This window comes from Brachionichthys hirsutus, chromosome 10 (genome assembly GCF_040956055.1).
Source record: "Brachionichthys hirsutus isolate HB-005 chromosome 10, CSIRO-AGI_Bhir_v1, whole genome shotgun sequence".
Classification (NCBI taxonomy): domain Eukaryota; kingdom Metazoa; phylum Chordata; class Actinopteri; order Lophiiformes; family Brachionichthyidae; genus Brachionichthys; species Brachionichthys hirsutus.
This window is the reverse complement of record NC_090906.1, coordinates 8934916-8955540: the sequence shown is the minus strand read 5'-3', so window position 1 is coordinate 8955540 and position 20625 is coordinate 8934916. Positions and strand designations below refer to the sequence as shown.

Below are 20625 nucleotides of genomic sequence, written 5' to 3'. Positions count from 1 at the left end.
CCAGTAATCAGGTCCTCACGGCAAACCCAAAGCCTCGTCTTCAAACTTCAATTTATACAGTCATACATTAAGTTTACACAAAAGGTCTGACTGTAAATCAGTCCCCCCCCCCCAAAATGTCCAGGTGTGGACACGGATGCATCACCATGGACAGGAAGGGACTGAAAGCCCAGAGAAGAAAACTGAAGCCCATTAAAAACACTGCATGGAAATTAAATCACGACATTTCATATGCAAACAGACACAAAAAACCTTTAATTTAAACAGGAGGAGGGGGGGGGGGGGACATAAAAATACTGCACATCAAATTAAAGTTATTAAATAGAAGACCCCTCTCCCAAAAGAACTAAAAACAAAACAACGTGGGGTGGTGTATGATGAAAAATAGATTCTTCCCAAACTGCACATTTCAAGGTGCCCCCCCACCCCCACCGAAGGGGAAACACAAAGGTTCAACCTCAACATAGTGTCTTGACTGTAAAAGAAAATTGAATAATAAAATAGATTTATATTTTAAAGATTTATGTACGAAACATGCTCTGCATCATTTCAGAGATCACGAAATAGTTTCTTTTTTAACCTCAGGTCTGTTTGATCTTTCTGCTTTTCTCACTCCCAGCAATGAAAATAAAACAATACTCCCTGTTGCTTTGGATAGGCGATGACAGAGGAGGGAAAAAAACATAACGGCACTGATCGGGAAGTCTGTTTTTCCTGAGTCAAAAGGATCACGTTTCCAGAGGGACGATGACAAAACCGTTCGCCTATCGGGAATTCGTCAGCCGAGACAAACAGAAATCTGAGAGCCGCTGAAGATTTTTTAAAAAGTGGAAACAGAAAAAGCTAAATAAGGAGTGTTCCTCCTTCAGATGTTGGGATTCAATAAACAGCATGCAGAACACATCTGAACCTGCCATGATATTGTATGGCAGTGTTACACACTTTAAAAGAAAAAGAAAAGACAGCCGTTGGGGAGATGATGCAGATGTGATGAGGCCAATTAAATTGAGGGGAGGGGTACAGATGACAGAAGGCAGAGTTTCAATTTGATACATCAGCACGACAGATCCCGTTAAAGAAATTATTAATCACATAAATATTCCACCTTTGCTTTCAGTATTTATTCAAATGTTTATTTCCAACTAAAACGCTGGATTGAACCACGAAGGAGCCGCAGCAGTCGTGGGTCTATTAGCAGAATTATACCAACGGGAGGTGCCACAGAAGGTAAAGAAAACAGAGGAGCCCAGACAACCGCCTGGATCCCTGCTGAAGTCATGAGCTGAGTGGATCTGACCAGGGACGACATCATAGCAGCCCCCCCGCCCAAAAAAAAGACTCCGTTAAACACTAAGGAACTTTAGATTCTTCAAGTAAAAAAACAACAAACAAAATGACATTCCACTCATCAAAAGAAAATACAAGGCTGAACATTTGACACTTCGGTTTTTTCTTTTTCGTTTGCGATTCTGACCCCGTGGGACTGAGGAACCCGACTGGAGGCGAGCGGTTAAGGCTCCCCGTCCTGAACGTTGCTCCTAGATAGGTCTGTTGAATTTTGATTTTCTTAAAGAAACGGACCAGAAGACAAGATAACAACCTTTTGGGGAGACCCATCTTATTCCTGTTGAATATGTAGAACGGTGAGAAACACGTACTATTGAATATTGACACGCGAGTGCGGTAAAACGGGAAAATCCAAAAGGCGTATTGTGGTTTCTTCGTCTCTTTAATCTGTACATACAGCAACAGAGTGTGAAATCACTAAAATAATGATGGGGGTGGGGGTGCATTGCTGCAAATGTCAAGTGAGTGAAAGTCAGAGGCTTTCCTTTCCTCTCCAGTATATAAAAATAATAAATCCTCAAGCAAAGCATCCCTTAGAATTGCACTGGCCTTTCTGGCCTGCCACTACTGTCCCAACCTTGTCCAGAGAGACACGGAGTGTCTTTGTCAGAAAGAACCCCCCCCAAAACAACTTTTAATAGTTTTCATCGTGACTATTGATGAACTCTGACTTTGGAATAAACGGGTGGTCTCGTTTATTCCTCAACATTCCTCAACATGCTCAGCACTGCGTGGCGACAGACGCCGAACCCCTTTGGGCGACGAGGAGACACGACCAAATCCATCCAGTATCGACGTGGACGTGTTGAAGGACAGGAGCTTGTTGGACCGGGGGCGGCCGCAGTGAGCCTCGAAGGCTGGAATGAGTCCGGTCTGATATCTCACGTGGGTCGCGCCAGGGCAGACTCAGCGCAGGTGCTCAAGTAAAGGCAGCTCTGTGGGTTCCTCTCGGGGGGCGGGAGGATCCCCCGCCGTCAGGAGGTGTGGAGCCATCGTCTGAGTGGCTCCCAGAGGATCTTGTGTCAGACCGGCTTCCTGGAGGCGGGCAGGAGGACTGGGCTGCAAGAGAGGAGGCGTGTCTTTAAAGCTCTGCAGAATTAGTTGTGATTTTTACAATTTACAATAACTGCTGAGCGTGTTAAAAAAAAAAATCTATCAATAAAAACCAAACAGATGCAATAATTTCAACAAGGTACAAAATGTTTTTGTCCGATATAACATTTGTTGACCTTTCTAAAATAACATCAGTGCAGCGATATCCATTTACGTTACTGAATCCGCCCGACGAGGAGTTAATGAAACCGTCGCCTCCTCACCGGCGTGCGTATCGTCTGAACTGCTGCTCCTTCCCCCTCCACTGCAGCCGGTCCATTAAAGCCCTTCCTGCCAGAGAAACTCCATTTGCCGATGTGGCTCTCGTAGTGCAGCCCCCCGCCCTGGCCGAGGCCGAGGCCGGCCCCCCGCTGGCCCGCCCGGAGCCCGGAGTTCTCCAGGAGACTGAAGCGCTCCGGCCCTGGCACAGCGGCTGGAGCCACAGAACCGCTGAAGGACAGCTGGGAGCTGGACAGCTGCTGGCCCAGGAGCCCCTGGATGGACGATGTACGCTGCAAGGATGTGAGGAGACCCGCCTCCATCCTGCACTCCGATTGGCCGAGCAGAGCTAATGGGAGCGGTTGGGGATGATGAGGCCAGTTCAGGGACGGACCCACAGGGTTGTCTGTACCTGAAATGGAAGACAAGCCTGATCTGTGATGCTGTGTGTGCTAACAAGAAGCTAACTCAGACTAGCATGTCATTTTGGTATCATTTCTCCCCCACATGTAACCTGAATGGTAAACAGGCCGAGTCTTGGCTCTTACCCAAGGAGGGCTGGATCGTGGTGATGTGCGGCTGAGGAAGGCCGGAGGCCGGCGCGTTCTGGGCGGTGTGAACGGCTGGGTTGGCAGAAATGGAGGCGGCGCCGCCTCCGCAGTCCGAGTCCTCGATGTTCCCACCGCTGTTGCAGCCGGCGCCACAACCCTTCTGTAACCTGCGGGGAGACGCGCGTCAGCGTCCGGGCTTCAGACTGCGTGCGCATTCGGCACGCGGCGTTTCGGGTCACGTACCTGCCCCAGCTGCTGATGAGCCAGGTGTAGATGTTGTGTGGGCTGACGGGCCCCCCCCACACTGACCGGAGCTGGCCGTGCCCCCCAGCGTACGAGGTCGTCAGGGGGGATACGTAGATGGGGTAGCCGATGGGCTGGTCGCACGAAGAGTTGATCATATTCCTCAGTGCCTGTTTGGCGTTTTGAATGCTGCCGCGCTCTGGGTTGCGATTTCGCAGGAAAACCAGCTCCTGCTGCTGCCCCGCCCACAACCCCCGCACGCACTCTCGATTAACCTGTAGGGGGGGGGGGGGGGGGGGGGGGCATAAAGCTGGTCAAACAGCAAGTTCAGGAGGAAAACATCAAAGCAGAGACAGGTTGAATCGGGGACCTTGATCACTCGGAAGCTGAGGAACCGCTTGTTGAGCATGATGATCTTGTACTCGTCGCTTCCGTCGTCCATTATGTGGCGCAGCGCCAACAGCGAGGGCATGTTCGCTAGGATAGCGCTGCGCCACACGGGGTCACCCTCGTGAGATATCAGCATCTTCTCCTCGTTGGCGGTGACGGCGTCGTACAGAACCACTGGATCCTCGTACTCGTCTGGCGATGTGAAGTGGTCCTGGAGGAGACGGGTTAACTCTTTGAGTGCCGTTCATGTCTAAAGACGGGTTTTTAAAAACCCAGGACGTTCACTGCCAACCCCTGACATTGAAATCTGCCTCTCTTCGACGGCCAATAGGCTCCAGAACGAAAAATGATAGGAACACAATTTTAATATTTCATTTGGTAGATTCGGCGTTTGCAGAGTAAAGAATATTCTGTGGGGCTTGGAAAACTGGGGCACTCGGCATATAACTGAGCTTGAGCTGGTTAAAAGGTCGGTAACAGTTCAGGGACAATACAAATGATCTTCCTATCTTAGTCTAAAAGCAGTTTTCTTCTTCCGCGAGTGCTACCTGATGTAATTTGAGGGACATCCGCACCCCTGGCGCCACAACGCGATTCAGCAGATCCATATCTGCAAACACCCACTCATCCCTGGGAGACGTGATGCGGAAGTCTCCCTTGAAGAGCGCATGGAGGCCGTAGAGAAACGGCTCCAAGCTGTCCCACGAGATAAACAATGAATTAATGCCTCTTGCATATTGCTGACACACACCTCGTGTGTGTGTGTGTGTGTGAAACAACGGGTGGCCTTTTTACACTTGCCTTGCAGACATGCTGTGGGATGCCGTGCCCAGAGCTCGTCTTCCCAGGATGCACAGCCCGAAGCACAGGTTGACTAGTGGAGAATCTCTGTCACACGTCACCGGCTACGTCAGAATATAGAAATTAGAAACAATTCAACGTTAGAGATTTATTTCGTTAGAAATAAACAACCCGGTTTGAGCGAGGATGACGCTCAAACACTGACTGATGTTAAAACTTTACAATAAGACTGTTATTCAACGTCTTGCTGCTAAAATTGATTTGTTCGATTTGATCTACAGATGAATTTTGTGTGAGGTTTTAACTTTACTTTACAGAAAGCGGATAGCAGCAGAACGGGGAAAAGGGAAAACAAAGACCACTGCGAGCCGAGGGAGATTTGTGGCATAAGAGTCTGACCGTTTGCCGCCTGCTGTTGCAATACTGAATCCAGTCCAGGTAAACCATGCAGAAAGAGGACAGAGTGATGCCAGAGGCCCTGTGGTCGTAGTCCTCATCAATGTTCAGGTTGAAGGTGGGGTCGCCATCTACGTAGTTCGGGCCGAGACAAGGCCGCAGCGCCTCCTGAACCGTCTCATTCGCCAGCCAGGCTTCCAGCTTCGAGGATCGACTCACGTAGTAGACGATGCTCTGTTTGAGGGCAGATTTAAGATTAGACAATCGTTTCACTTCAACGTCGTAAGCTTTAAAAAATATATATATATCTCACATTATGAAAAAGAATTTGATCCAAATGTGGACAAGAATCAGGCGATGGCAGACTATCTGGACTCCTCAGCTTACCTTGACATAGTAAGTGATGAGGATCTTACGGAGATCGAAAACTTGTAACATGGAGGCTGCATTGTTGTCGCTGATGCTGTAGCCCTCCAACACGTACTTTGTGGCGGCGACCTCCCAAGCCAGCCAGCGCTGCCCGAAGGCAGCGTTGAACGACAGCATGTGAGGGAGGTGGCCGGGCTCACAGCAGCAACAACCCTCGTCCTCCTCTACACCCTCGGTGATGGCCTCCACTTCCCTCTGCTGACAGTAGGTACCTAGAAAGGAGGCAAACGGGTGAGGACCAGAACAGCACAAGCAATCAAGCAATCGGCTTCCCTTCGTATGATTCTAAAATACTGCAAGCCAAATGTATGTCCTTTAAAATGGATTTAAAATATATGTTTACATAAACAAAATACAAATAAATGACTACCAGAATAAAAATCAACATTAACTACATGGCACAAAAATATTTAAAAGAAACAAATAAACATTTGTAAAGATGACCTGTATCTTTAAATATCTAACAAAGTCATTAGGGCCTTTTTTTTTTACATTCGTACTACGGACTGGGCCAAAACATCACGATCTCCGTGAGTATCATAGAATATTCTATGAGCACACATGAGAATCTGCCAGCCTTCCTCATCCCCGCTACTAACCTCTGAACTCTAGACCTCTCAGCTGGAAGGTGACGAGGCCGTTCCCAATCTCGATGATGTGCACCAGGGCGTTGAGGTAGTCCGACGCCAGGATGAAGCAGTCGCCTGTAGCGTAGTTGCCCCAGCGGCCCAGAAGCAGGTCTCCACACAAGCTGTGCTGCAGAGAGCGCGTCAGGTGCTCGTAGAAGATAGAGTTCAGGTTGTTGTCATCAGCGCCTGTTAAAAACACAGAAAGCATCACAAAAAGGAGTCAGAGCGCTGATCAGCAGGGTTGTGGTTCGGTTACGGCCTACCTGGGTTGCGGTCCAGCTGAGTGGCAAGTCTGGTGTTGGAATGGTCGACACGCTTGGTGCTGCAAACAGGACAAACTAGCGTCAAAATTTAACTCATTTTAATTGACTTCAGAACCCCCCCGAAAAAAATGCATACTTGTAGTCACGCTCCCAGAATTTTACAGGCCGGGTGTACGAGGTGACAAACACCGCACTGCCAAGAACAGGATTGAGAGGGGTGGAGAAGAGAGCCGAAAATATGGCTTGGACAAAAAGCACGGCAGAGTCTGAAGAACACGAGTTAAAGATTTCTCATCAACAAAACACACCTGGAGGACAGACTTTAATACTTGAATAATGTGCAACAACAGCTCCTCCTGGATAATTCGATTAAACCCATATTAAAACAAAGTCAACCACGTTCGGCTCATGTTGAGCGCTGCAGCTGTCGAGGACGAGGTTTGTGCTGCTGCACTAGATCGCACTGGCTGCTTAAGTGGCCATTAACGTCAAACACACAGAAGGATACGAGGCACGGCAAAGGGTTGAGCGAAGGCGTGGAAGGCTGAGCCCCAGGTGATCTGCCAGGGGGCGATGTAAGTCAAAACGAAGCGCAGCTTATACAGCAGGTCCCACATCTGAGAATTCAAAGGAGGAATAAATAAAACAGACAGTCAGCCATATTCACACGACCACAGAGACACTGTACTGGTGATACAGCAAAAACACGCAAGAGTAATCTAATACCCTTTGAATATCTGCTGACCTGAGTAAGAGGGTATGATTCACATCATTTCTGATTAGTATCCCAACATGACAGAATGTACATCCCAACCTTGCTGAAGACAATCGACATGAAGTAGTAGTCGATGAGGAAGGTCTCTGAGAAGTGTGGATAGTCGAACTGAAAGAAGAGCGCGGTGAAGCACAGCGTGACGTACTGCTGCGACGGGGCGCAGAAGGACGAACGAAGTAGCTTCAGGCCCGCTACCGAGATGAAGAGGGCTCGGCTGCTGGAAGGGAAGCAGATGGAGCAGAAATCAGTGCTATGTTGGTAAGGGATGGTATGAGAGACCTTGGAATATGTACAGCTTCACACTGAGTGAAAAGGGAAACACCTGAGATAGCATTCTACGCATCGCCTGTTGTTTGAAGATAAGATGGATACGCATGATCAGGTTATGTTCAATGATTCCAACGCACACACAGCTAACAGCATATGTCCTCTGGGAGCAGAGTGAGGGAAGCCTTACTAGATGTCCAGGTCTTTGTGGCTCTGGCCCACATTTTGCGCTTCTGCGGTGAGGGAGTTCAGCACCACGGCCGGGTAGATGACATATTTCTCCACACACTGAAGCCACGCATAGAGCTTCTCAAACCACATCAGCTGAGCAGCATCTGGTGCAAACGAAAAGAAACATCTGAGAAGCCCGCCGGGGAGACTCACAGTCCAAACTGTACCTTTCCAAATCATGTTCTCCTTAAATCTTTTCACAGCTGTGAGATTAGTACAGAGGAATTTATTTATATATATATATATATATAAAGATTAATATCCTTAGCTGAGGATGCTCTCTCTGTTATCAAATAACAGCCCTAGAAGGAGAACGGAAAACATTGTAATGAATAAAAGAGCTAAAAAGAGCAATCACACACTCACCTCGGACCTCAAACTGGCTGTACTCCCGAGACCGGAGCACAGGGTGAGACAGGCAGAACCATGGCAGCTGCTTGCGGAGCTGAGGCAGGATATAGTGCGTAATGAAGCCAACAACTCCGGCCAGGATGTACAAGACAAAACTAAGAGCAGGCTGGGGATGAGAAAAAGAAAATAAGAAAAGTTAGCAGAAAAACAAATCCGAAGGCATTTCTCAGACGTATCCGAAAACTCTGCTCAAACTAACTCGAAGGGCGATGAATACTGTGCTGACACTGATGGCGAAGGTTATGACAGCCATTAGAGGACACATAACAAGGTCTGAATGCAGAATCTCCTTCTGTAGAGAGAGAGAGAGAGAGAGAGAGAGAAAATGAGCAAAAACTTTAAAATGACTGACGGGGAAATCAAAAGAGAAGCTGCAATTGAGCTGCAATCTTTACCACAGAGTTCTGCAGCTTCTCTGGAAGCGGGTCCTTGATCTCCACGGGAGGTTCTTCTGGGGGTCGGTTCTCCAATTCCTGGAATAACTTTGACCGAACGAGCGACCTGATGTAAGCAGAAGAAACAAAAATGAACCACGACTGCAACAAAAAGCTGAGGTGTAAATTTTAAACTAAACAGTTGCAACGCCAAAGAAGGACTCTTGGGAAAAAAACAGAAGAACTAAAGGCCAAATATATTTGCCAATAATAAGAAAATTCTAAAAACATATGTATTACATTTCTTGTCAGGAGGTTCCTCATGAAATTTTAAAGATTCATCCAAACACAAGATGTTCAATGGCAAGGCGAAAGGAAGCACTGACCATAGGATGGTAGGGTCGCTGCTTTGGCGACTAAGGTGGTAGGATAGGGCCAGTAGTAGGCCACAGAACACAGAGAAGAGCACTGGCACATGGGCATCCCCCCACGGCGCCTATGGTGAGAACACATCAAAACATGCAATTAGACATTGTTCAAATACAAATATTGTTCAAATGTGGCGTCTCTGTTCCACTTACACTGATAGCCCCGAGGCAAAATCCATACAGCAGAGCAGCCGCCAGGATGCTGCGTGTGAGGCTGAACAGAGACGAGAGGGGGCTGGTGGTGGCTGGGAAACGAGCAGAAGGAAGGGGGGGAAAAAACTAACCATGTGCAGCTTCTCAAAGGACAATTTCATCCTCAATATTCCTGTGAAGGCCTGCTCTTACCAGTTCCACCGAAAATGTGCATGTCAATCTGCTCCAGCAGACACATCACAAAAGTATTGACCTGAGGTAGCAACCCAAACAGGAAGATGACCGGGAAACACAAGGCGAGAACTGCGAGACAAGACAGAGGTGTTTAGCCATCTTTGTGGGCGTGGTGAAGCTGGTGTAGAAAGTGTCCTGTCTGTGAACTAACCAACAAGCACATCCCTGACACAGAGCAGGAAGTCTGCAGAGAAGAAGGTGACTCCGTAGAGGGAGAACGGCTGCAGGCTGCTGGAGCGCCCCGATATGTCGAAGATCCAGATCATCGCGCAGCACAAGCAGAAGTAGACTGGCCGACTATACACAATGATCCAGTTGTGACCCTGTTAAATTACAAACAGCAAGACAAGGCACAATAGATTGTTTACTTTGCCTCGGGGAGCCTTGCCCTGCAAGCTTTAAACACTTAACTGCTGAAACACACAGGTTTGAAACAATCGAGTTGCTCCTTCAGAGCTTCAAGCAATCTTGTAACTGGTGGCGTCTTGGAAGAGAGAAATATCTAAAACATGCATCGTCCAGGGTTTGAAACCACGACACCGTCATATAGACAATCATTAGAAAGCAGATTTTAAACTAATGTCAACATTTCGGTTATCAAGGCAGTAATTTGAACGTTTTGTGCTTTTTTTTTTCATGTCGACACTACAGGCATGTCTGTCATCCGTTTTTGACAAAGACTGATTGATCTATCATCATAACGGTACAATAAGAAACAATATGAACAATCATTCCAAAAAAATGGTAAAGCAGCACTCACGTGCATGGGAGAAGCTGCATCGGGTTGTACGCTCTGAAATAAAGAGGAAGAGCATTTCAATCTCGAAGATTCTGCGAAGTAAATAGCCGTACAAAAGAATTGCTTAAATACAATATTTAAAAGATAAGCTTAATTGTTCTTTAAACTTATTCCTGAATAACTTGGATCCTATTTTGTAGAGTTCAGTTTGAGATCGCTCTTATGTAGTTTGCTGTTACATTTGAGAGGAGCTTATAACATCTGACAAACTGCACAATTTAACAATTTAGCTGCTGGGGCTTTCTGGCATGTCTGACATTTTTTGCCAGCCGTCATTCAGCTCCAACAAAGCTACTGTGAACAGATCTTTAAACAAACTGTAGTGACCTTGATTTAATCTGAGCAGCGGATGTGGTGTTCTTTGAAAAGCAACACGCAGCCCCGGTTAAGTGGTTAACCACTAGAGTAAAATAGACACACTGCCTTTATCATTGTGTGTCAGAATCTGTGATGCAACACTCAAATAAATATTACTGTCAGTCAGTGTGGAAAACAGAAAGGACCGGGAGTTCAGGAAGGCAATCATACATCATACAGTCTCTGCAGATTCACCATTCGTATCAGAAATACCAATATGATAAACAAATAACAAATTCGATCAGATTTTTTTTATTGAATAATAATCACCTTCAGTAAAGAATACTGGCAGCTAGCAATGACCAGGCAGAACTGGAAGACCCAGATGTCTCTGAAAAAGCCCTGGAGCAGCAGCAGAAAGCCCAAGAATGACACCAGACTCGCCAACACCACGGCAAACACGTTCTCTGCCACGCGACGGTTCCTGTGGCAAAACCAAGCAGAGAAATCCATTTCTGGGCAACTTAACAGGTTATTAGATAAACCCTCAACACCAAAGGATATTATTTTTATCTTCTGGACATTAACAATGATGAGAACTCATTGGAACTGAGACAATGTTATGACTGGACTGAGTAGCTAAACGGTGCTGGACATCATAGCCAGTGCTGAAAGTATAACGTTTACACATTATTCAATATTAGGGATCGCAGAATACAAAATGCCTTGCCGTGTCCCGGGGATCAACAAGCGTGAGCTCTTCCCCTGCTCCAACAGCCCAGCTTACCTGTCCAATAAGGCCAGGAGAGCCAATCGATCATACCGAACCCGCAGCCATTTCCCGGGCAGCACCCAGAAGCGATAATACTGTTTGGGCTTGGCCTTCTCCTCAATCATCAGAGTGTTTTCTTGGGACTCTTGGAGAGACTCGTGATCCAGATCAAACTACAGATGAGGTGAGAGTAAAAAAGAGTCTGTGATGGTAAAAGGCAGAAAAAGGCCTGACTAGATTTACAACGGAAGGATGATCGTCTCAGAAAACAACCAGTTTTTTTTTAAGGAAGCCATTTTTTAGTCAAATTAAAACTACATCTGAAAAAAACAGGGGAAGCCTGGCTTCCTTTGGCTTCAAGAAGAAAACACTGGAATTTCTTCTTTAAACTCTTTTCTTTGTTTGAGTTCAAAGTCAGACACCTTTTTTTTCTAATGAGTCATTTTAAAATGTTCTACCATGAAACCGGTAATTGCTGCAGACATTTACATGATTTCAACAAATGTAAGAACAAACAAATACTGCTCACCTCAGGCATTTCCAGAGGCACCCTGCGCACTTGCATGCCCTGCAAGACCACAGGTCTGGGTTGGAGAATGGACAGGACTGGTGCTCCATCCTGGACCTCAGTAGAGGTGAAGCTTGAAGACTGGGATTGTCTCTCCCTTTCCCTGGAAGAGTAAAATATTATGGCTTTAATTGAAGTTGTTAGTCAAGGTTTTCTTAAATGTAATTATGTAGTCTTAAGAAACAACAACCTGGCACTAAAAACGTTTTAACTTACTGAACTGGATCTTCGTAGCCCCCACCAGCAGGTCCGAATGTGTAGGATCGTTTCACTCCTGTTGAACAATAAGGAAGAAAAAAAACGATGCTTTCAGGAGAGAATAAAACACCCTGGAAAACTATTCCTGCTCAGTTACTTGCCAAGGGTTAGATGAAAAGGTTAATATCCTTCACACATGCCCTTTTAAGAAATATGATGCTATGTGGGGGAAAAGCTCACAAGAGAAATATTTGCAGGTTGTCTTACAACTTCCTGCTGACAATACAATTCCAGGAAGACACTGTGCCTTGCTGAGGAAAGGACAACTTCAACTCTTTGTTTCTAAAATGTGTTTTTGTTACAACCCTGTGGATAAAGCCACATCAACAGGCTCCTTGAGTGCTCCGTCTTAAAACTAAGCCGAGAGGAGTACAGGTTTATATTTAAGGGACAGACGCCAACCCCACTGGCTCACCGCTCTCATCATAGAAATAGTGCACTGCCCCCTCCGAAGTGTCATCGAAAGTGGAGGCCTCATGGATGCCGCTGCGGGGCAGTAGGAGCGAGGAAGCAAACTGTAAGGCTGAAGGAAGGGCGCGGGTTCGGGAATGAGAGGAGGTCCGTGCCCGCTGGAGGTCCTGAAGGCTAGGAAGAGAAACACAAATCATGCGACAACAAACGAATTCTGTGCAGCTGAAACTGGAATGTTCCCAAGAACATAGGATCTATCTTACGTTTTATTATTAATTTCTGCAAAAACTGCTGACCATATTCTTTATTGAGAGAATAAAAGATTTTCCTTATTGACAAAAGTAGTCATTTAATTACAGTTCTTCAAACGATCATGCTGTAAACATGTCTGGCTTCTGCGGGGTCGGGGCAAAACAAAGTTAGATTTAAGACAAAGAACGGACTATAATCGCCACTCTGCTTATTTGACTAACCTGGGAGGGGACCCCATGGTGGACGGGGGCGGTGTAGGGTTGCTCCCAGCATTGTGTCTCCTACGGATGGCCTGGGTCCTCTTAACGCTGCTGACTGCATCGTTTTTGCCACCATCCTCTGCAACCGCCGCTGGAGACGGGATTTCAGTTACATCAGTCGCTTGCATTACATTACTGCCCCTTCGTAAATGGGGGAAACATTACACCAAGCCTTACAAATATATCCGTATATACACATTTTGCATCCTGCCCCATATTGCTGGTAAAAACCCAAACACATGACCATTACTTAATAAAGCAGGCTAGAATCACCACTTAATGTGTTTCGGTTTTAGTTTCATAACGATAGTATGTTTATCTTTGAAGGTGCCCAACTGAATACATTTTCTTTGGTATAAATCAACGTACATTTCTCCTTTATGATACATGACTGATTAGCAGTGGCGTAGCTGCATCCAAGGTTCTACCATCTTCTGAACCAAAAACTAGGAGGTAATTATTTTTTATTAAGGGCCCACAAAACTCACCTCCTCCAACGGCGCCCTCTTCAACCAACTCTTCTGATCTCCAGCCCATCTGGTTCCCAGTCCAGGAGCCTCCAAGAGAATCCAGCCGATGATGATGATGATGATGATGATGATGATGATGTGTTCCAGGTAAACTATCCGTTTGAATAATGCGGGCTTCCAGATCAGACTTGGAAATGGTGAGAGTGCGAGGTGCAGGTGTAGAGGCGGAGGGCATAGTAAGCAGAGTGGAGGGCAGAACCTCGGCGTTGCTCTGGCCTCCACCCGGCCCATCCATACTTAGCACACGTGCGTGAGTCTTAGCGCTAGCTGTGCTAGAGGAGCGCTGAGCAGCATGAGAAGTTGAGGGGCCAGCAGTTTCGGGTAAATCTCCTTCCCTTGGGGTGGGCAGCTGAGCAGCAGGGGACAATGGGGACGGAATGCCAGTGTTCGCAAGGTCTGGAGAGTAGCAAGAGGTAGACGAACTGGAGTCGTCGTCGTCATCGTCATCATCCGAACTGTATCGGCGCTGAGAGCCCAGACTAGAACCAGCACTCATGTCACTTCCGTCATCGTCGTCGCTAGAATCCTCAAATAAACTCTCGCTGTAAGCTTTCGTGCCCAGCCGGTTGCGCACTGGGATGTAATCTCTGTGTTGCCTGTGATTGTGGTGACGCCGGTAAGAGCCACAGTCAAAACTGCTGCTTCCTGCTCCAGCTCGCCTTCGTGGAACTTTCCTCCTCCCTGGCCTGTGCCCAACACTACTGCCGCTGGCCCGCAGCAGCTTTAAGTCTTTAGGGCGGACAACCTGCTGAGCGTGCAGAGACGACTGGTCGGGGAGTGAAAAGGGAGTCGAGGATATGGGCAAGGCAGGCTCAGAACACACTAGACCCAGGGCCAGCCCTGAGGGTACTGAATTGGCTGGTCGAGGCGGGGGTAGAGGAGGAACTGAAACTTTCTTGTCTAAATCACAAAACTCAGAGTGGCCACTGCTGGAAGGAGAAGAGTTCTGGAGAGTAGTGGGTTGTGCAATATCACAGAGGACAGGTGGGAAATCCTCTCCTTCAACAAGTGTCCTGTCTAGCCCCTGGCTATGGGAGAATTCTTTGGAAGGGGAGCGCAGTAGCACGCTATCTGACAGGTTGTCAGTGTCGCTGCCATCGAGTGCTGCTGGATCTTCTGTGGGCCCAGGATAGTTGGAGACCATTGCTGGCACTGAAGCAAACGTTTGGCCATCTGTAGGCCGTGGCTGGCTGAACGAAGGACTTTCCAACTGAGTGGAGTCAGTTTTTTCACTGCGGTAACTGCTGACCGTGCTTAGTGTCTCACGGTCTGTGGTGGCGCCCCCTGCGCTGAAACAGCTGTCCGTGGATCCAGCAGCTAGTGCTACCCCACTGCGGCTACCTGGGTGCTCAGTCCCAGGTGCAAACGCAACAGGGTCAAGGCCCAAACCCAGGAGATTTTCACTCAGCTCCTCACTTAAACTGCTCCTTATAAGGGGGCTGAGGGGAGTATCCCCAAGACTGCCAGATTCACCAGAGGGGACGAGAGGAGAATAGGTCCCTAGCCCATTGTCCTCAGGACTCTGCTGAGACAGATGCTCTTCCAACTCCTCTACTTCCTGCAACTGCTCTTTTTCACCTCCATCTTCTTGACTGGAAGGTGAAGGGGGGATAGACAAACAGGTCCTGGGTTCTCCGAATCCAGCTGACACAGCAGACATTCCCAAAAGACTCGGAAAATCCCCTCCCAGAGCAGCAGCAATGCAGGACTGGACCGCACTGGGAGCCCCTGTAACAACATGCAACATGGAACTGAATAGCTCCCAATAAATGTGAATGCACTGGTCTCCACTGAGGCAGAATTAGAAGGTGTTTAATGCCAATTTCAGGTCACTTAAAAGTAGCAGACTTACTGATGGTGTCCTGGGAACTCTGACGCAGCATCTCACGTTGAGCTGATGTGACAATCATATTACTACATCCTTGTTCTCGCATTCGTTCTTTGATTTCTGAGGTCAAGGGAAGGAAGGAATTGAAAAAGCAGTGAATGTCAAACAAAACCTCACCTCAATTTTGTCCAAACGAAAGACAAAAATGTAGAAGTTATTGAAGATACTTACCTTTAGTGTTCCCTGTATCTTCCAACTGTGGCAAGAACTCCTGAACAATAACGACAGATAAAAATAAACTTCACTTCTATGCTGCGTCATGATACGGAAAATATCGGAGGAGAAAGAGGCTATTTCCTCTTGGTAGACTCCGTGATTGAGACCGCAGAAACTGTAGCACATTCGATTTGCTCGCTGGCTTTCCGGCATGTTGTAAATACACCTCGTAAACAGACAAAAAATAACAGACAAGTGGTCGTAAAGTCGAACAGTCGCGAGTGGCACGGGTTGTAAATTGACAAACCCCTGTAATACAAAGAGCAGGACAACATCGGTGTCTTTGGAACCATCTGCTAAGTGTATTGGCAAAAGGAAGGCGAAGAAAGTTATGAGTGAAATTGGAGAAAAGGAAGAAGGAAAAGAATGCATACAAGCTGCGAGAAAATATAATAATCTCACCGACACCTGGTTCAATCCAAACAGAGAGTGCTGGGAGCTACAGCGCACTGGGGGTGTCGAGTTGACCTTTCGAAACACGGTCATCTCTACACCTACATGACTATCCCTAGAAGCAAATCACACACACACGCAGAATATTTTATTTAGAAAACCTTTATCGACAGAAAACAAATATTCAGAGGTGCACATTTATTTGACCAGAAATGGAGTTACTGAATTTAGTTCATGGACTGCAGAAAACATAATCTAAATACATTTTCATATTTTACAAATCATATCCTATGAATTTCTTAATATTTACGTGTACTGAAATACCACCCTATTTAAATAAATACATTAAAAACTTCTTACCTGTGCTGACTTCCATCATGGGCACCTGAACCTTCCTCTCCTTCGTCCGTCTTTTGGGCTTCAGCTGTGAGCGAGGCCTGCTTCTTCTCTACAATCTCCCCGAGGTCAAACATGGCATGAAGCCGGTAGTTCACCACCTTAATGGCTGTGAAAAACACGGCCACCGCAGCGGAGTACACGCCGGCTATCACCAAGCTGGGAGGAACAGCCTGTGAAGGAATGAAAAAAACCAATGACTGCTTACTGAGTGTTGCAAATACAAGCAAGTACAGGCAAAGAAGAGGCATTCACTGCTTTTTTGACACTCTAAACACTTGACTGTGTTTTAAAGGTGTTGAATTCCTTAATCTAAAATATGATCAAAATTACAGGTTGGCGAAGTCCAATATCTAAACTGCAAGAACCTGCAGTCCTTTTTTTAAAAGAATGTCACAATATGCCATTGAAAAATTAAACATTAAGGCATCAAAGAGATACAAATCATGGTCTCCGCATAAAAAAATGCTTGTTTGGTAGACTTCAGCAGAAGTCCTATCATGATCATTATCTTTATATTTTTTCCAGTGGAAAAAATAAATGAAAGAAATGAAAAAATTAGCAAGTCACTGAATCCCGATATCAGTCAAAAATAATAGTGTGCATAAGTTTTCTACCATTTTACGTAAACATCCGTTATTTTATTGATTTTTAACAGTATTTAAAACAAGGCCATTTTCGTAGGATTCAGCTATTCTTATCGGCCATCTGATACTTCCTGGGCCTTTTCACATCTGCACTTAGAACGTTATTTTCAAGCACAAGTAGGGCCTTCCGTCCACTAATCTGTCAACCAAGTATTCATTAAATCGCTTGTGCAGCCGTCATATCTGGCATTAAAGACAACCGTTCTATAGATAAATGGTTAATAAACACTTCAGTCTGAATTCAGTACGTCCTTCATTTAGATTTAGATACACTGGCTGTTAATCTGCTGTCAAAATGTGCTTACCATGTACAGCAGAAAGGGGAAGGCCAGGAGCAATATCCATAGGTAGAGGTGAAAACAGTTTGAGAACGTGCTCTGGTGGGGGTCCACATACCAGCCTCCTGTAAGTGAAGCCCACACACCCTGCCGCAGGATCTGGAGAGCTTGAGAACCCATCTCCACCGTCTCGGTTAACCAAAAGCTGAAAGGCGTCCTCCAAGGCTGTAGCTCAAAAAACCGTGCAGCAGTTCGAGCCACAGTATCCTGTGTCTATGACGGCACTTCCATTGTGGATGGCTGGTTAACCAAGACTCTTTCATCAAGGATCTTGGATATGAATACTTCTTGCATATTCTTTTGCCAGCACTTCTCTCCCTGGACTTGTGCTGCCACACTCTAGCCTAAACTTTGCTTTTGCAGAGTGTAGCTTTCTGCCACATTGATAACCCACTGAATGCATTAAAAAACATTCATCTGCAAGAAGAACAAGACTGGTTTATTTCCTTAATTTAAGCTACATCTTTAACTTTAACTTCAGAAGAGGGGAAATAAATTCGGTCCATTTCAACTGTAAAACTATACAAAACATTACAACGTAATTACAAATGTAGCAAAAAAAAAAAATCCACATGCACAAATCAGTTGTGGGAACGAGCGACATAAAATGACGTAAATTCGTGCGACATTTGTCAGCAGATGTATATCAAACAATGCGAAGCATTCACAAAGACACATATCGTCATTGTCATATTCTTCAGACACGATTAAAGATCTTGCAATTCTCAATTTTCACGTCCAGGCCAACTCTGTGCCAGCTAGAGTGCTTTACCGATTGACATTAGCGAGCTAACAAATCATTTAGCTTCACGTTAGCTTACGAATATCACTATGGATTTGCAATCGGAAAGATTCCACCTCTTTAACAGCCGCCGCGTTCAATGGTCCGACGAAATGTAAAAGCGTAACAGATAGCAGCAGTTACTCCAGTGTAAGATTGTTTACGCTATTTACCGGCTAATGCAAGGCCGCATAAATCAGCATTTCGCCCGTAGCTGAGCAAATCAACAAGAAGTTAGCTTAACCGATGATCGCTATGTGAATGTTATTTACTCGTCGCTAGCTAACGTTAGCTTAGTGTAGCGCGACAGATCTGACAATTGTTTTCCCAGTGAACTATTTTTCCACACTTTGTATCCCACCATAGCTTACAGTTAGCATTAGCTGACCAGCTTGCCTCATATCTTCCTTCCGCATCCAGTCCTTGCAAAATCTGAGAGCTTGCTTTCCTTCTCGGGATGCTAACTAGCTAGGCAATGACCACCAGTGTCCAGGAACTGTAGCTTCACTTTTCTTTTTACGTCGCTAGCTTGTCATTATTCACCGAGAGTCCTTCATCATCTTTGGCATTAAACGCAGAAAGAGATGTAGATGAAACTGTTGTTCTAACCCGAAACGCGCGGCAGCTTTTTATCGCCATAAAAGCTACCTATCTTTAAAATGTTTCAAGCAAGCTAGCTAACAACTGGTTGACACGCGCACGGGACTCACGCACGCGTAGACAGCGATCATCCGAGAGAGAGAGTGAGAGAGAGAGAGAGAGATTCCCATGGCCCTGATTGGTTGAACACACTGACATCATAGGGAAGGTATTTTTCCTCAATTTTATATCAAAACTATGAAGCAAGAAAAAATGAATTATGAATTTTTGGTTGAATTAGGCTTGTGATGTCTCAGGAATGCTCAATGGTGCCTTTTGTTTTTGTTTCTTGAAAAACATTTGTTTTTCAAGAAACAAATGTTCAAGAATCAACACACAAACACAGTTGTGTACAAAGTATATAATCAAGTGTATTTTCATCTGTATCCACGTTCTGTACACATGTTAAGATCCATTTCACATGAACACTATACAATAGCAATGAGTGAGGAATGGAATATTCACTGAACGCCGAGCAGCTCATGTTGAATGGCACTTTTATAAAAAAAAGAACAAGAAATCACAGTAAATGTAGACTTAACTCAACACAGAAAATGGCTTTATATTATCAGATCTATTGAGTAACAGATTCAGTACATATAAAATGCACAATGCAATGAAACATTTGTTTGTTCCATACTTTTTTCTGTTTTCTCTGTATAATTTGAAAGTAAATAATGCAAACATGTATTTGCAGTCACCGGGGGGGAGAGTGTGCTTTTTTTTGTTTCGAAAATGTAAAGTGTTAAGAGGAGTGGTAACAAGATACATCGAAATATCCGAGAAATATCAATACACTTCACAAACCTTCAATTATTCGTCTCATCAAACAGTCTTTTAGTAACTGAAAGAAAATTATCCATGTTTGGCTGCTTTACAAGGAATATCGATGCCTCAAAGAGATGCTTCAGTTTTCTGTGTGCTGTAGAATTATCCCATGACACTTCTGAGAAAAAGGAGAAGATGAAGAGCGCGCCAGCCCCTGGTGAGGTGGGCTGCTTCCTCCTTCCCCGGGAAGACAGACTTCCTCCAAATGTGATTCGGTGTGTTCCACAAGATTCCTCTGAAGTTCGGGTTCCAGTGGTTTTGATGTGGATTTGAAAGCGGCGTCGGTGGGCTTGTGTTCTTCATACAGGTTCCCCTGTGTACACGTTGCTTTTTCAATCTGCTAGCCACTATATGTACATACAAGCAATGTTTACAGCAAAATACCTCCACTGGTGTCGACTGACTTGTTCACAATTATCCTCACTTGGAATGGCATGGCATCTCGCCGCGAACACCTCAAAACAAACAATGTTCTTGAGCCGTTGTACTCTAAGCTTCACCGCTGGAGTACTATTCATAATCCCTTTACAGTGTTGTATAGTTACTGAACATCATGCTTCATTTATCATACTGCACCATCAACATTGTTCCATCTTCTGCTGCAGTGACTTGAAACCACATAACGTAACATGGAGGCGGCAGAGATGACGTGTCCTCTGAGTGAAACGCTTGCTCTTTCAGCGTAGTCAGAATTACTGGGGCTCTCTCTACTTTATTTACTATTGAGAGCCAATAACTGGCCTGCTTCTGTCTCACATATCATAATGGGGACATTGATGCAGATAGAGCATTACAAAGAAGTACAAAGAAAACATTGAGATAAGTCTGTCCGGAAGTTCGCAGCAGTCTCTTGCTATGTACAAAGTGGATATGCCTCGTCCGGGCTTGTTAAAACCTTAAAAGAACACGTGTATGCAGAGTGTATGCAGAGTGCACCTTGTGACACAGAGGCAACGTTTGACCTTTAAAAGAAACGGAACAGTTGAAAGCAAGGTGCTTTATGCCGTTGCTTTGTTACGGCTTGTGAAAGGTCTCTGTTGACCTGACTGACATGGGAGTGAAATGAAAGCATTTTCCCCTCATCCTCTTGTCTCACTCCTCGTTTCCTCCTCTCTGCTC

At 45.7% G+C, this 20625-nt stretch overlaps 1 protein-coding gene across 1 annotated transcript; it reads right to left on the bottom strand.

The window, feature by feature from the left end:
* Positions 1–48: 48 nt before the first annotated feature.
* Positions 49–17378, bottom strand: LOC137899958 (pecanex-like protein 3). Its single transcript, XM_068743993.1, has 36 exons — positions 17226–17378; positions 16238–16446; positions 15887–15992; positions 15440–15479; positions 15233–15328; positions 13339–15108; positions 12964–12971; positions 12812–12927; positions 12343–12512; positions 11886–11943; positions 11631–11772; positions 11117–11274; positions 10660–10813; positions 9994–10026; positions 9385–9556; positions 9192–9302; positions 9000–9091; positions 8805–8914; positions 8440–8545; positions 8244–8336; positions 8000–8150; positions 7593–7737; positions 7175–7352; positions 6869–6977; positions 6497–6626; positions 6361–6419; positions 6068–6283; positions 5427–5680; positions 5043–5273; positions 4644–4747; positions 4391–4538; positions 3823–4053; positions 3453–3727; positions 3207–3376; positions 2664–3070; positions 49–2406 (listed from the first exon to the last, which is right to left on the bottom strand). Exons 1-36 carry the CDS (start codon positions 17376–17378, stop codon positions 2254–2256), a joined length of 6858 nt encoding a protein of 2285 aa, XP_068600094.1. The 3' UTR covers positions 49–2253.
* Positions 17379–20625: the final 3247 nt, after the last annotated feature.